This window comes from Oryctolagus cuniculus, chromosome X, assembly GCF_051225735.1.
Source record: "Oryctolagus cuniculus isolate XC-2025 breed Fujian yellow rabbit chromosome X, ASM5122573v1, whole genome shotgun sequence".
Classification (NCBI taxonomy): domain Eukaryota; kingdom Metazoa; phylum Chordata; class Mammalia; order Lagomorpha; family Leporidae; genus Oryctolagus; species Oryctolagus cuniculus.
Genome location: NC_142888.1, coordinates 36,783,491 through 36,800,761, shown reverse-complemented (window position 1 = coordinate 36,800,761; position 17,271 = coordinate 36,783,491). Strand labels below are relative to the sequence as shown.

The 17,271-nt window shown below is 39.9% G+C and overlaps 1 protein-coding gene and 1 non-coding gene across 5 annotated transcripts in view; both read right to left on the bottom strand.

The window, feature by feature from the left end:
* The window catches only part of LOC108178762 (uncharacterized), a 38,578-nt gene that overhangs the window by 15,190 nt on the left and 6,117 nt on the right, over positions 1-17,271 (bottom strand). For 2 of the 4 annotated variants that reach the window (XR_016227896.1, XR_016227897.1), the window contains one exon: positions 3,851-4,655. The exons of 1 other annotated variant lie outside the window; for it this stretch is intronic. This is a non-coding gene — a transcript (uncharacterized LOC108178762). Of the gene's footprint in view, positions 1-3,193; positions 3,331-3,850; positions 4,656-17,271 lie in introns of those variants that run through there. One more of the 4 variants, XR_011385674.2, reaches the window with a different exon arrangement.
* On the bottom strand, positions 2,191-2,693 carry KANTR (KANTR integral membrane protein). The gene has a single exon (XM_070067298.2). It carries the CDS (start codon positions 2,557-2,559, stop codon positions 2,329-2,331), a length of 231 nt encoding a protein of 76 aa, XP_069923399.1. The 5' UTR covers positions 2,560-2,693; the 3' UTR covers positions 2,191-2,328.

Below are 17,271 nucleotides of genomic sequence, written 5' to 3'. Positions count from 1 at the left end.
GATGTGATTTGGATTTTTAAAAGAATTTCAGAGAAGAAGTAACAGGTACTAGAAGACTAAGCAAAAAGAAAACAGAAATGTGTATAACAAAGGATATGTAATCACTGTATTCTATGCAGTTTTGATGTGAATACTATTTACAGTGTCATCCTCATGCAAATGGTGACTACCAGTTGAACAAAAAGGGTATGAACTGCTTAAAGAAGTGGCAGATGTAATTACAAAGAGGAGCAACCAACAAGAAACAATTAGGAATGGCTAGGAAGATTAGAAAGTAAAATATATGAAATCTGCACAAATGAAAAATGCAATTTTTGAAATGAAAACTTAATGGATACATTAAACATCAGAATAGACAAGGCTGAAGAGAAACTCAGTAAGCTGAAAGATATATCTGAAGAAATTGCCCAGAATGAAGTACAGGCAGACAAGGAGATATAGAAAATATCAGAGGTGTTATGAGAAGTAGAAGACAGAATGAGGAGGTCTAAAATGTGAATAACTGGATTCTGAAAAAGATAGATAGATAGATAGATAGATAGATAGATAGATAGAAAGAGAGAAAGAGAGAGAAAGAGAGAGAGAAAGAGAGAGAAAGAGAGAGAGAAAGAAAGAAAGGAGGAAAAACAGGCAATATCTGAAGAGATAATAGTTGAGAATTTTCTAGAAATTATAAAAAACATGAATCCAATGAGCTATGAAAGCACATTTCCAAAGTAGAATAAAGAAAAAAAGAAATAAATGCCTAAACATGTTAGAATGAAACTGCAGGATCCCCTGCACACCTCACTCAAAAAAATGAACAATCTATGCACAAAAAACCTAGAAATTAGATGGATGGCAGACTTCTCAAAGGCAAAATAGAATGGGAACATATCTGTAAAAAATTACATTGTAAGAACAAGGATAAAATAAAGACATTTATATATAACAAAGACTGGGAAAACTTAACACCAAAAGACCTGTACTAAAAGAACATTTAAACACTGTACTCAGAATGAATGAAAATGATCCCAGAAGAATAGTCTGAGATGTAAGAATGTATGTAAGTAAATCCAAACATTGTCTATACAAAATAATACTGATGATGATGATGTATAATTGCAAGGCTAGGAACAAAGAGTAGCAAACTAAAATATCTGAAAATAACAGCATGGGGTCAGGACAGGAATGACTAGAATTGAAGTTTTCTAAGTTTCTTGCATTGTTCAAGGGGGGGTGGTGGTGGTGAAAACACTGTTTAACTTTAGATTTTATAAGTTAAACATATATGATAAAATTTCAAAGACAACTGAAGAAAAAATTAGAAAAAGAAATCCAAACAATAGGCAGGGGAAAAATGAATTATAAAACAAATTTCAAAACTACAAATGCAGGTGAGAAAAGAGAAACTGAAGCATGGAAAGGGTAGAAAGAGGTAAGCATGATGGTATAAACAAGTCCAAATATATCACAATTAAAGTAAACAGACTAAACTTACCAATTAAAAGAGAGAACAGCTATATGCTGTTTCCAAGAGATATAATTAAAGCATAAGGGCATGCAAATACTCAAAAGTAAAAGGATGGAAAATTATATACCACACAAATCCTAACAAGCAGAAAGGTGTGTGTTGCTACATTAATACAAGATAAAATAGACTTCAAGGAAAAATGCATTATCAGAAATAGAGAGGGCCATTACATATTTACCAGGAATATACAACAAATCTTAAATTGAATATTCCTAATAAAATACCCTCAAAATATATAAAACAAAAAAGATAGAGAAATACAAGCAGAAATTGACAAATCCACCATCACAGTTAAATATTAACACACTTCATTCAATTATTGGTAGATCATGACCAAAAAAATCAGTATAAAGAAAATTTGAGTGACACAATTAACAAACTTGATAAGAGACATGTAGAACTCTGTATTCAACAATTAGGGAACACACATTCTTATAAAGCATATAGGAAACATTCAAAAATATTGATCATGTACTAAATCATAAAACAGGTCTCAATTAATTTCAAAGAATTGTTATCACAGAGATCATATCCTCTGACTATAATACAATTAGAGTAGACTTCAATAACAAAGAGATACAATTTAAAGTCCCCAAACATTTGGAAACTTAAAATCATACTTCTATTTTAACTCATGGGTCAAATAAGTAACCTTGATGGAAATGTTAAGTTCTTGGAACTAAACAATAATGAAAATAACTACATATCTGAACTTGTGGAAAAGCAGTCATTAAAGGAAAATTTAGACCCTTAAATGCACAAATTAGAAAACAAGAAAGACTAAAATTAATGAGCTCAATGTCCACTTTAAGAAATTAGAAAAAGAACAAGAGAATAAACCCAAAAAAAGTGGAAGGAAGGAGATCAAAAAAGATAAGAGCAGAAATTAAAGAGATAGAAAACAAAGACACAATAGACAGAAGCAACAAAGCCAAAAGTTGGTTCTTTGAAAAGACTAATAAAATAGACAAACCTCTGGTGAGATTGATCAAGAAAAAAAGTGAAAAGGCACAAATAACCAATATTAGCAATGAAAAGGGAGACATAGCTACAGATTATATACAGCAGAGAATTTAAAAAAAGGGAATTTTAGACCAATGAATTTGCAAATGTAAACAAAAATGAACTAATTCTTAGGAAAATAAATCTTACCAAAACTGACTCAAGAAGAAAAAGAAATCCTCAGTAATTCTATACTACTAAAGTAACTGAAGCAGTAGTTAAAATTCTTCCCACCAAAAGAACAAACAAAAACAGAACGCAAAGTTTTCCAGTTGTTCTGTGGATTACAGGTAGGTAAAGATATATCGATTCCCTTAGCTCTATAGGTGTTCAGGTATGACCTGAGGCAGTGCAGACTGTAGGTAGGCCACCTCTCTATGGAAAGCCTCCTCTGAAGAGCCTTAGAGGGTAGCCCTTAGTGAAGTGGGGTGTGAGAAATCCCTCTGAAGGTGGTAAGCATGAATGAGTAACATCCAGTACTCAGCTACTGCTCTGTGGTAAATGTACTAAGCAAGGCCAAGGAGGTGCTCTATCACTTGGACAGCCTCTTCAGTAGCCAGCTTCTTTAGTCTTCTGCTCACTGAGGACAAGGGGCCCGTGGAGCTGCAGGAGGAGTCTGCGTTCCAGTTTCCAAGAAACACCAGGCACAGCCCAAGTTGTGATTGGTTGGGATGGGACTGGAGGCAGGGAGGCCAAGCAGGGGCTTCTGGAGGGTGTAGCTCCAGGTAGATGCCCTGACACTCTGTCTTCACGAATATCCTTTTAATGGTGTCCAAGCTAGCTGCAGGGTGATGGTTCTAATAATGATGCATGTTCTGCAAACAAGAGCTTCATCATTATTTTGAAATATTTAATATGAAAGACTTCAACTGGATTTGAAATCTACTCACATTATCATAAAAAATTTTACCAGTATATTTGTCAGTGAAACAAGCAGAAAAGCTGTAGGTATAAGTTCAATTGTTAAACATTTTTGAACAATTTAAAAATGGGTTTCAAAACTTTATCATCTACTTGTACAAAGAAAAATTTTGTTGTTGATGATGCTGACTGTTAAGAATTTGAGGAACACATCATTGAAAGGTCTTGGTTAGGATTTGTGTGTAGCCATTTCAAGTACAGGATATAAAATAAACATGTTATGAAAGCAAATTTCAAATTGTTCATTTGAAATTTTGAAAAGATTTTTATATCAAAGTTTAATGTTATCTCAACATTTAAAAGGAAAACATTAGACTAAGATGGTCCCATGGGGGAATTCTACCAAAGAGATATTTTCCAAAGTCATACAGCATCTTTCAGAATATTATAAAAGAGGAAACAGTCTCTTACTCATTCCATGAGACCAACAAAACTTTAATGTCTGAAGTAAGTAAGGACAGTATGAGGAAGGAAAATTAAACACCAATGTTACTCATAGACACAGATGTCAAAATCCTAAGCAAAGTGTTAGAAAGCCAAATCTAGTACCGTATAAAAAAGGAAAAGACCATGACCAAGATGTATTTGTATGAGAAATGCAAAGGTAGTCCAACATGAGGAAGGTCTACAAATGCCATTTACCACATTATCAGATGATTGGTGAAAACAAACTATCATACTGAGAAATGGAAAAGACATTTTATTAAAAAATCAGATACTCTTTCATGATTTTAAAAAACCAGAAACTTTGTAACATACAGGAATAGCATGAAACTTGCTTAACCTGATAGAACCCATAAAAACCTACAGCAAATATCATTCTTAATAAGGAAAACTTAGTCATGTTTCCTCTAAAATACACAATAAGATAGAGATGCTCACTATCACTTATCAAATCAACATTGTCCTAAACATCAAAGTAAGATGATAAAAAATAAATTAGACACATAAAGGTTGGAAAGGAAAAAACCAAAATGTCATGTTGACACTGATATGGTTGTTAACATAGAAAACACACAAGAACAGACAACTTAATAGAAACAGGAGCTCCTGGGAGAAATGGCTGATGCTAGGATTGAGGCCAGAAGATGCAAGATGAGTCTCGAACATCTTGGCATGGCAGAAGGTAAGGAAGTGCTCAAAAACAAACGATGGAGGCATGTCAAAGGTACACACTGGCCAATCTCAAAGAGCCCTCAGTGGCCAAAGCCGGAACAACCTGAGCAACAAAACAAAGAATATAGTATGGGATTACAATTCAACATCTTAAATAAATGTGCACAAGTTCATATGATATAAACAAGTGATAAGTAAATAAGCAAGGAGGAAAATAAAGGATGAGATCACTCTTTACAGAAGAATTCCAAATAATACATGCAGGTGTACTTCACACATTATGTTGGAGCTTAATTTAATCCCACCCCTCTCCTTGAGGGCAGACTAGATTCTTCCAAAGAACAGATTATGTAAAGGGAAAAATAGCAACTCTGCAGTGGAGAAACCTGGCCAACGTCACCTTAACCAAGGGATGAAGGTTCACATCATCAGGGATGATCATACTGTAGGAGAAAAACCTCAAACAAATCTGAACCACGGCCAGCGCCGTGGCTCACTAGGCTAATCCTCTGCCTGCAGCGCCGGCACTCCGGGTTCTAGTCCCAGTTGGGGCATCGGATTCTGTCCAGGTTGCTCCTCTTTCAGGCCAGTTCTCTGCTGTGGCCTGGGAAGGCAGTGGAAGATGGCCCAAGTGCTTGGGCCCTGCACCCGCAAGGGAGAACAGGAGGAAGCGCCTGGCTCCTGGCTTTGGATTGGCACAGTGCGCTGGTCATAGTTCTACTGGTCGTAGTGGCCATTTGCAGGGTGAACCAACGGAAGGAAGACCTTTCTCTCTGTCTCTCTCTCTCTCTCTCACTGTCTAACTCTGCCTGTCAAAAAAAAATCTGAACCAAAGGACATTCTTATAGTACTCCTCAAAATATTAAGGTCATAAAAACCAAGGCAAGGGGCTGCCGTTGTGGTGTAAAGTTACCTCCTGCAAAGCTGGCATCCTATATGGGTGTCAGTTTGATTCCTGGCTGATCCACTTCCAATCCAGTTCTTTGCTAACATGCCTGGGCAAGCAGCAAGAAGATGGCCCAAGTCTCTGGGCCCTGCAAGTGTGTGGGAGACCTGGATGAAGCTCCTGACTCCTGATTTCAGCCTGGCCTAGCCCTGGCTATTGCAGCCATTTGGGAAGTGAATCAGCGGATGGAAGATCTCTCTCTCGGTCTTTCCCTATCTCTGTAATTCTGCTTTTCAAATAAAAAAAAATCCTCAATTCTTAAAAAAAAAAAAAAAAAGCAAGGCAAGATTCAGAAACTGTCACAGATCAAAAGATAGGCTGACTAAAAGCAATGTGGCATTTTGAAATGGATCCTGGAACAGAAAAAGGACATTAGTGGGAAAAAGTAATAAATCTGTCTGAAGACAAGACTAACACCTAGTTAATAGTCACACCAATTTTGCTTTCTTAGTTTTGGTAAATATACCTAAGTGAGTATAACAGGGGTTCTTTAAAAAGTTCATGGAAAGCGTGCATTTTGAAAAAACAATACATGGATTTCAAACATTTTTTTGCACTGAAATACACTTATTTGAATCCCATTTTTCTATGAACTTTTTGACATCCTCTAACACAAGAACTTTCTGTACTATCTCTTTAGTAACTTTATATAAATCCAAAATGAAAAGTTCGTATAATAGTAAAAGTTTACTGGGGGCTGGTGCTGTGACGTAGTGGGTAAAGCCGCTGCCTGCAGTGCCGGCATCCCATTTGGGCGCCGGTTCAAGTCCCAACTGCTCCATTTCCAATCCAGCTTTCTGCTAAGGCCTGGGAAAGCAGTAGAAGATGGCTCAAGTGCTTGGATCCCTGCAGCCACGTGGGAGACCCGGAGGAGGCTCCTGGCTCCTGGCTTCAGATCAGCGCAGCTCCAGCTGTTGTGGCCATCTGGGGAGTTAACCAATGGATATAAGACCTCTCTCTCTCTCTCTGCCTTTCTGTAATGCTGCCTTTCAAATAAATAAATAAATCTTTTAAAAAAGTTTACTAAGGCATATGGTTAAAATGAAGACACAAAATCAGCTTCATTTCTATATACCTGTAAAAGTGATAAAAACACATTATATAGGGGCTGGTGCTGTGGCATAATGGGTAAAGCTGGCACCTGCAGTGCTGGCATCCCATATGGGCGCCAGTTTAAGTACTGGCTGCTCCACTTCCAATCCAGCTCTCTGCTAGGGCCTGGGAAAGCAGTAGAAGATGGCCCAAGTCCTTGGGCCCCTGCACCCATGTGGGAGACCCAGAAGAAGCTCCTGCCTCCTGGCTTCAGATCAGCGCAACTCTGGCCATTGCGGCCAACTGGAGAGTGAACCATCAGATGGAAGACCTCTCTCCCTCTCTCTCTCTGCCTCTCCTCTCTCTGTGTAATGCTGACTTTCAAATAAATAAATAAATCTTAAAGAAAAAAGAATCCACTTAACATAGGGGGATATATCACTTCCATCACTAGGACTCAACATCATAAACATCCATGTGTATCACATCAATCTACAGACTCATCGCAATTCCTAAGTCTTTAGAGAACATGACACGTGCATTCTGCGATGCATTTAAACACCCAACGGCCAGGAATACCTGATATTCCTAAAGAAAAATAAAATGGGAAGATTTTGTTCTATCAAATATCAAGGGTTATCATGAAGCTGAAGTAAAGGTAGCATACTGAGGTACTCCTTCAGAGAAAGCTGACCAACAGCAAAGAGAGCCCAGAAACAGACCTATAGAGATGGAGAACTCTGGTGCACGCCACTGGTGGCACCTCCTATCACTGGATTATGTAGGTGGACAATAACGAAGCCAGTTCCCTACCTTCTACCACACAAAAATCAGTTCCAGTTGGATCAAGGAGTTAAATGTGATAGGTAAGCTTTTATTAAAATAGGATAAAGAAGGTTATGACCACATGTTAGGAAGGACCAGCTATAATAAGGATTGATCTATTAAACTCTATCAAAAAATCAGAATTTCTTCTTTTCAATAAAAAAATAAAATTTCTTCTTTTCAAAAACACCATAAAGAACAAAATACCCCAAACTGAGAGAAGGTATTTAACAGGTATAATTGACAAATGATGAGTTTCCAAAATAAAGAATTCCCATAAATCAATAAAAATGATTTAAAATTGCTTTCAACAGGCAAAAGATAATAGCTGGTTTGCATAGAAGAACCAAATATGGCCAATAACCATGAAGAGATGTTCTACTACATTGATGACTAGACAAATGCTAATTAAGACCACAGTGAAATATTATTTTGTACTCACTATAGTGACAAAAATTAAGAAGCAGGACAATATGAAGTATATAAAGGTGGGACTCAATGGGATCCCTTATACATTGCCGAAAGAACTGTAAAGTGGTGCCAGCAGGGACCGGTGCTGCGGTGTAGTGGGCTAAACCCCTGCTGGCAGTGCCGGCATCCCATTTGTGTGCTGGTTTGTGTCCTGGCTGCTCCTCTCCCATTCAGCTCTCTGCTATGGCCTGGGAAAGCAGTAGAAGATGGCCCAAGTGCCTGGGCCCCTGCACCCGTGTGGGAGACCCAGAAGAAGCTCCTGGCACCTGGCTTCGGATCAGCGCAGCTCCAGCCGTTGAAGCCATTTGGGGAGTGAACCAGTGGAAGGAAGACCTCTTTCTGTGTCTCCCCATCTTCCTGTCTGTAACTCTAGCTCTCAAATAAATAAATAAATCTTTCAAAAAAAAAGTGGTGCCATCAATTTAGAATAACTCTGTTAAGGTAAATTTTACATGTTTTATTAACTAATGATTCCATTCCTATGTGTATATCTTAGAACTATGGGTGTGCATGTATACCAGGAGACACATATAAAAATTTTCATAGTATCACTGTTCATGAGAACAAAAAGCTAGAAACAACTCAAAGGTCCATCAATTGATAAATGGATAAGTAATTTGTTTTCTAGTCACCCAAGGTAATATTATACAAAATTGTAAATGGACAAACTATAGCTACATGCAACAACACAGGTAAAGCTTAGAAACATACTATTGGGGGCTGGTGCTATGGCTTAGTAGGCTAAGCTTCCACCTGTGATACAGCATCCCATATGGGCACCAGTTTGTGTGCCAGCTGCTCCTCTTTCAATTCATCTCTCTGCTGTGGTCTGAGAAAGCAGTGGAAGATGGGCCAAGTGCTTGGGCCCCTGCTCCTGTGTGTGAGATCCAGAAGAAGTTCCTGGTTCCTGGCTTCTGGCTTCGGATCGGCTCAGCTCTGGCCTTTGCAGCCATCTGGGGGAATGAACCAGCGGATGGAAGACTTTTCTCACTCTTTCTCCCTCTGTCTGTAACTCTACCTCTCAAATAAATAAATAAAATGTTTTTTTTTAAAAAGAAACATACTATTGCATGAAAAAGGAAGTCACAGAAGACACAGATAGTATATTTTTGTTTACAAAGCTGAAAAATCAAGCCTAAAAGATAATGTATTAGTTAAGAATCCCCATAAATATGAGAAAATGCCATATATCCAAAACAGGAAGGGAATGCTAAGCCTAAGACTTAAGAGAGTGCTCATTTCTGTGGAGTGGGCAGGAGGAATGAGATAGAAAATGACACAAGGAGAGATGCTTTTCTTACTGGTACATTATATTAAAGCTCGCATGTATAATGTATGGATTCTTTTACCATATATGTAACCCATTTTATATGAACAGACAGAGAATGGGAAGAGTACGAGGAAGTGAGGAATGACAACTCTTTTGGGGAGTTCTGCTATTGGGAAATTGAGAAATACCATCATAATTGCAATGGGATATGGGATGCGATGGGCGTGCCTTTTTTAAAAGATAGGAGAAATAGGAGGGCGATGGAACTTTGGTGAATTCACTCTCCCTCTAAAACAATAAAATTATGGACAAACCAACTATACTCGACCATTTGGAAGTCTGGCAATTAACCAAAGCCACAGAATGAAGTGAATATCGCCTACCTAAGAGAAACTGCAGACTCCTGCTTGGTAAGCCAGCAGGGTCTGTGACGTTTTACCTGTGGCTAGTCTCTTCCTCCCCCAACCTCTCCAGCTCAGTGGTACAGTAGCCAGAAGGACAAAATTGCAGAAAAACACAAAGATCTGATGCTGTAGGAATTTGAAGGGATATCCTGGCGAACAAGACAACCATGTGGAACTCTGAAAAGCTCGGGCATATTGCTAGGGACCCAAAGGGATGTGCACGTAGTCAAGGCTGTGTGCGTGACCAGGAAGCTGCTGAGAAAGGTGCCGACCCAAAGCTCTCACCTCTCACTGGCTGTGAGTGCTTGGAAAAGTAGAAAAGTGAGAAGAACCCAGGCTGCCATGTAAACTGGCTGCCACTGGGAGGCACCCTTTTCCATCCGGATTCTCCTGGCAAAGAGTGGAAGACATTCCGGCAAAGCACTGAAGGAAATCCTCAGACCAATCACTGGCAGACCACCAAGTCACTCAGGGACAGGCCTAATAGTGAAAACACTAGTTGGGATGCCTGCCTCTCATTTCAGGGTGACTTGAGTTCAATTCCTGACTTGGGCTTCTGACTCCAGCTTCTTGCTAATGCAGGCCTGGGGGGCGGGGAGCAGCATTGATGGCTCAGATGATTTGGCTCCTGCTACCCCTATGGGAGACCTGGATTGAGTTCCTGCCTCCCGGGTTTGGTCCAGCCCAGTCCCAGCTGTCACAAGCATTTGGAGAGTGAACCAGTGGACGGGAGCTCTCTCTGCCTCTTCAATAAATAAATAAATTAATTAATAAAACATAGCTCCTCATTAAAAAAAAAGAAAATACACACAAGAACTTAATAATGGGAGCAGAGAACTCGGGGGCCACATAACACAAGAAATACAGAAAGCAGAGAATTAGTTCAGAAAGCTTAATAAACAGCACCAGGAAAAAACAACAACTACAACAGCAACAACCAAACCAAACAAAAACAAAAACAGACCAACAACAAGCCTTTGGAGTCCAGATGTCAGCAAGGTGACAAAACGGGACTTGCTAGCATGTGCGCTAAAACCCTACCTCCTACCCCCACCCGCAGCGACATCAATTTCAACCATTACCCATGCATGTAAATTCTTCACCAAAGCTAAGGAGGCCAGCTGAAGGATTACAGCAAGAGGGGATGGCAGAGAAATGAGGCAAGAGACGCTGAAGAGCGCATGAAGGACATTTTTACATTTATCCATGTCACCCAGCCCCCAGCCCCAGGCAGCACAGCAGGAAGACAGATCCTCTCTCTCACGGAGGGAAGAGAGAGACGTGAGCCCTGGATTTTCTTCAGACTGCGACACAGGGCCTGCCCCAGTAAAACCCAGCACCAGGCAGGCCACCATGGCCCAGGACCCCAGGCTGGTGCTTACAGACTGAGGCTCCAGTGCCAGGCCAGATCCCATAGCTCCGGGCTCACAGCTTGTGTGGTATACTCAGTCTCTTGGGTCTGCCCCAGTGCCAGGCTGACTTAGGGGCCCCAGGCTCCAGACGAGCCTTAGTGCTGCACTGGCCCCAGCACCAGGCTAGCTAACCCCCATGCTCTGCTACACATATACTCCACAGCAGGCCTGCCCCTGTGGCCCTGGGACCCACACTACCGTCAGCATTGAGCTGGCTCCTTCGGTTCAAATTTTAGGCCTGCTTCAGCACGCGCACAGCCTCTATAATCACTGTCATCAGGCCAGGCCCCGCAGACCCCGCCTCTAAGCCAGATGCTGTGGCCTCAGGCTCCAGGCCCACCTCAGCTTCCAGACCAGCCCATATAAACTCCAGGCTGCAGGCCTGCCCCAGCCCTAGGTCAGGCACTCCCAGCCTCAGGTACCGGAACAGCACCTGTGGACATAGGCTTCGGGTTTCCCCACTAGCAAGCCAGTGCCTGAGGCCCTATCTTCTAGGCTGGTCACTATAGCCCTGTGCTTCAGCTGGCCCACAGTCCAGGCCTGCTTCAGTAGATTCAGGGTCCAGACTCATCACACTAGACTCCTCACACTGGGCCAGGTCCTTGCAGAACCAAGCTCCACACACCTGCCATACCACCAAGTCAGTCCCATGTCCAGACTGGTCCCTGAGGCCCCAGGGTCCAGGCCCACCACAGTAGACCCCAGTGCCAAGCTGACCTCCACAGAGCAAAGTTCTAAGACCACCGTTGCAGACCCAGACCCCACGCCAGCTCCCATGAACCAATGGAAGATACCTCCCTCCCTCCCTCCCTCTCTCCATTTGGCCATTTGGGTAGTGAACAAGCAGATGGAAGATCTCTGTCTCTCACCCACTCTCTCTGTAACTTTGCCTTTCAAATAAATAAAATAAATCTTTTTTTTTTTAAATAAAAAAGTAAAGACTCAAAGCATAGCAGTAGAGAAAATCACTTAACTGTAAAGGAAGACAATAAGAAAAAAGGGAGAAAAGATCTTGGAAATAACCAGAAAACAATATTAAAGTGCACTGGTAAGTCCTTACCTGTCAATAATTACCTTCAATGTAAATGGATTAAATTCTGCAATCAAAAGGCATAGAAGGACTGAATAAGGAAAAAACAAGATCCCAATTATATGCTGCCCATAAAGACTCATTTCAGCTCTAAGGACACAAAGAGACTGAAAATGAAGAGATGGAAAAAGACAGTCCATGCAACAGAAAGCCAAAAGACAGTACTATAGTTATATTAGAAAAATAGACTTCAAGTAGAAAACTGAAAAGACAAAGAAGGTTATTATGTACCAACTAGGAAGGTAACTCATTGAGAAGATATAATAATTGGAAATAATATGCACCCCACTTTGGAGCACCTAAAAATATAAAATAAATATTAATAGATTTGAAAGGAGAGGCAAACAGTAATATTATAATAATAGAAGACTTCCATACTCCACTTTCAGCAATGCTCAAGATCATCCATAAGGAAAAGATTAAACTACACTTTAGACCAAACAGGCCTCACAGACAAATTCAGAACATTCCAGTCAACAGCAGCAGAACACACAATCTTCTCAAGTACACACGGAATATTCCCCAAGACTGACCATGTTCTAGGCCACAAAACAAGTCTCACCAACTTTAAGAAGACTGAAATAATATTAAAAATCCTTCCCACTGACAATGGTATAAAACTACAAATCAGTAACAGGATGAATTTTTGAAAATTCACAAGTACATGGAAATAAAACATTATCCGGAAGAACAAATAAGTCAATGAAGAAATTAAAAGGGAAATTTAAAAATATCTTGACCCAAATGAAAATGGAGACAGATATACCAAAACTTACAGGATGCAGCAAAGCAGTACTAAGAGGAAAGTGTATAGCAATAAATGCCTACACTAAAAAAAGAAAGATCTCAGATGAACAACCTAAGGAACTAAAAGAAGAACCAACTAATTCAAAAGTAGAGAAAAGAAAATAAAGATCAGAACATAAATACATGAAATAGAATGCAGAAAAAAATCCAATGAAACTAAGGGTGAGTCTGTTTTAAACAGATAAACAAGGGGCTGGCATGGTGGTGCAGTGGGTTAGGCCCACACTGTATCCCACACTGGAGTGTCGGTCTGTCTGTCTGTCTCTCTCTCTTTCTATCTGCCTTTCAAATAAACAAGTCTTTTTAAAAAGGTAAACAAAATTGACAAATATTTAACTAGAGAAAGAAAACAGCAGAGAACTCAAATACAAAGGTTATGAAATTACTATGAACAATTGCATTAACAAACTCAATTAAATAGAAAAAATGCATACAGCTTACCAACAACTGAATTATGAAGAAACAGAAAATGAAAAGACCAATAACAAATAAAGATATTGAATCAGTAGTTAAAAATGTCTCCCATCCAAGAAGAGTCCAGGACCTGATGGCTTCACAGCTGAATTCTATCAAACATTTAAAAAGCTAACACCAATCATTTGTAAACTCTTCCACACTTAGGAATACTTTCTATTTTTTTAAAAGATTTATTTGAAATATAGAGTTACAGAGAGAGAGAGAGTCTTCCATCTGCTGGTTCACTCCCCAATTGGCCACAACAACCAGAGCTGGGCTGATCCAAAGCCAGGAGCCAGAAGCTTCCTCTGGGTCTCCCACACCAGTGCAGGGGCCCAAGAACCTGGGCCATACTCTACTGCTTTCCCAGGCCACAGCAGAGAGCTGGATCAGAAGTGGAGCGGCCAGGACTAAAACCAGTGCCCACATGGGATGCAGGTGCTTCAGGCTGGGGCTTTAACCCGCTGCACCACAGCACCAGCCCCTAGGAATACTTTCAAATGAATGTTTATGAGGACAGCATTACTCTGATACCAAAGGCAGACAAAGACTCTACAAGAAAAGAAAATTGCAGGTCAATACCTTGGTACAAAAATCCTCAGCAAAATACTAGCAAATCAAGTTTAACAGTGTATTGAAAGGTTTGTTTACCATGATCAAGAAGGATTTATCCCAAGGATGCAAAGATGGTTCAGCATATGCAAATCTATAAATGTGATACACCACACTAACAGAATGAAGGACAGTAAGCACATTATCTCAACAGATACAGAAAAAGCATTTACAAACTTCTACATCCTTTGATTATAAAAACTCAGCAAATGAGGTGCATTAACACAATAACAACCCCCAGAGTTAACATCATATTCAATGCTGAAATGTTAAAAGCACTCCTCTAAAATCAGGAACAAGAAAGGGATGTCCACTCTCACTACCTGTATTCAACATAGTGCTACAAGTCCTGCCCACCGCAATTGTGCAAGACAAAGAAATAAGGCACATGCAAACTGGAAAGAAGTTACATTATCACTGTTTACAGGTGACATGATCTTACAGTGGTACACAGAAAACCCTAAAGATGCCACCAAAAGTGTTAGAAGGAACACATTCAGTAAAGGTGCAGGATATTAAATCAACATACAAAACTCAGCAGTATTTCTACACTAATACCAAACTACTTGCAAAAGAAAATAACCCCATTTACCATAGTTACAGAAAAGGGAACATACTTGGGAATAAACTGAACCAAGGTGAAAGATACCTCATTGAAAGCTATAAAATAATGATGAAAGAAATTTACCATGACACAAATAAATGGAAAAATACCCTGTGTTTCTGGATTGGAAAAGTAATATTGTTAAAATACCCATACTACTCCCAAGCAATGTGCATATTATATATAATTCCTATCAAAAAATCTCAAGGACATTTTCCACAGAAATTGAAAAAATAATCCTAAAATTCTCCTGGAACTACAAAAGACTCTCAAGACCAAAAGAAATCTTGTCTCAAAAGAATGAGGTTGGAGGCCTCACACACTACCTGACTTCAAAATCTACTACAAAAATATAGTAATCAAAACAGCATGGCACTGGCATAAAACCACTGACCAATGGAATAGAATCCAGAAATAATGAATCCATGCATTTATGGACAATTGATTTTTGACAAAAGTGTTAAGAAACCACAAAGACAGCCTCTACAATAAATGGTGCTGGGAAAACTGAGTATCCATATACAGAAGAATGAAACTCAAAATGTACTAAAAATTTAAATGTAAGACCCTAAACTGTAAACTCTGAAGAGGAAAACACAGGGTACGTGCTCCAAGACATGGGTTTGGGCAATAGTTTTATGTATATGATCCCTAAAACACAAGCAACAGAAGTGAAAATAGGCCAATAAGATTGGACGGAACTATAAAGCTTTGGCACAGCAAACGGTAAAGAGACAACCTGCAGGATGGGAGAAAATATCTAAAAACTATTTATTTGATAAGGGATTAATATTTAAAACATAAGGAACTCAAACAGATAACTGATTTGAAAAATAAGCAAAGGATCTGAGTAGATACTTCACAACAGAAGACATACAAGTGGCCAACAGGTATCACAAAAACTGCTCAACACCACTAATTATCAAGGAGATGCAGGTTAAAACCACAGTGAGACAGCATCTCAGACCTGTTAGAATGGTTATTTATCAAAGAGACCCAAAGTAACAAGTGTACAGAAAAGGGAACCTTTCCACACTGTTGAGTGGCATGTAAATTAGTGTAGTCATTATAGAACGGTAGGGAGTGCCTCAAAAATTCAAACTAGAGGGCTGGCTCTCTGGTACAGTTGGTTAAAGACATGCCCTGTAATGCTGGCATCTCATTATGGGTGCCAGTTCGAGTCCTGGCTGCTCCACTTCTGATCCAGCTCCCTACTAATGTGCCTGGGAAAGCAGTGGAAGATGGTCCAAGTGCTTGCGCTCCTGAACCCATGTGGGAGACCTGGAAGAAGCTCCTGGCTCCTGGCTTCAGCCTGGCCCATCCCTGGCTGTTGTGGCCCTTCAGGGAGTGAACCAGGAGGCTGAAGATATCTCTCTCTCTCTTTAGAATGCTTTCAAATAAAAAAAAAAATTCAAGCTTTTTTTAAAAGAAATTGATAAGCTGATCCTAAAATTTATGTGAAAATGCAAGGGACTTAAAATAGCCAGAAAAATCTTGAAAAAGAATAATAAAGTTACAGGACTCCCACTTCCTGATCTTAAAATATACTATATGGGGCTTGGGTTATGGCATAGTGGGTTAAGCCATCTGTGATGCTGGCATCCCATATGAGCTGGCTGCTCCACTTCCCCTGCTAATGGCCTGGGAAAGCAGCAGAAGATGACTCAAGTCCTTGGGCTACTGCACCCACATGGGAGACCTGAAGGAAGCTCCTGGCTCCGGCCTGGCACAACCCTAGCTGTTGTGATCATTTGGGAAGTGAACCAGCAGATGGAAGATCGATCTTTCTCTCTCTCTCTTACTCTCTCTCTCTCTCTCTTTCTATTTCTGCCTTTCAAATCAATCAATAAATCAATAAATCTGTTTTTTTTATTGTTTTTGGTATAATCTGGGATAGAGACAGACATACCGATCAACTGTAGAGAATTGAGGGTCCAGAAATTAACATTTATAATTTACAATAAGATGAGTTTTGACAAGGTTGCCAAGACAATCCAATAGGGAATACTTTTTTCAGTGAAAGGTACTGGGAGAACTAGATACTAGGAGAACTAGAGAACCTGGACTCTGCTATGGTTTGAATGTATCTCCCAAAAGTTCATGTGTTAGAAACTTAAACCTTAAATTCATATGTTACTGGTATTTGAAGACAGGACTTTGGGGAGGTTATGCAGATTAGATGCTATCATGAGTGGGGGGTCTCCATGATGGGATTAGTGGCTTCAATAATGAGAGGAGAGGTTTGAATTTGCCAACCGCTACTTTCTGGCCATGTTATGATGTAGCAAGAAGGTCCTTACCAGAAGCGGCCCCTCGATGTTGGACATCTCCTCCTCCAGAACTGTAATAAATCAGTTTTCTTCAGAAATTACTCAGCCTCAGGTATTCTGTTGTAGCCACAGAACAGACCAACACAGACCACTACCTCACACCATAAAGCTAATTCCAAATGGATCACTGACCCAAATGTAAGGGCTAAACCAATAAAATTCCAAGAAGAAAACAGGAAAAAATTTTTCTGGCCTTGAGTTAGGCAACGGTTACTTGGATACAACTTCAAAAACCCACACGACAAAAGAAAAAAATAAATAAATTGGACTTCAAATATTTGCAATCCATGTATCTGACAAGGGGCCTGTACCCAGATATATAAAGAACTTTTACAGTTCAATAATAAAAATAGAAATAATTCCATTGAAACTGGGCTAAGGGGGAAAGGTGTCTGCCCACTTCCAGCTCCTGACTGCAGCTTCTTGCTAACGCAGACCTGGGAAACAGCAGTGATGACTC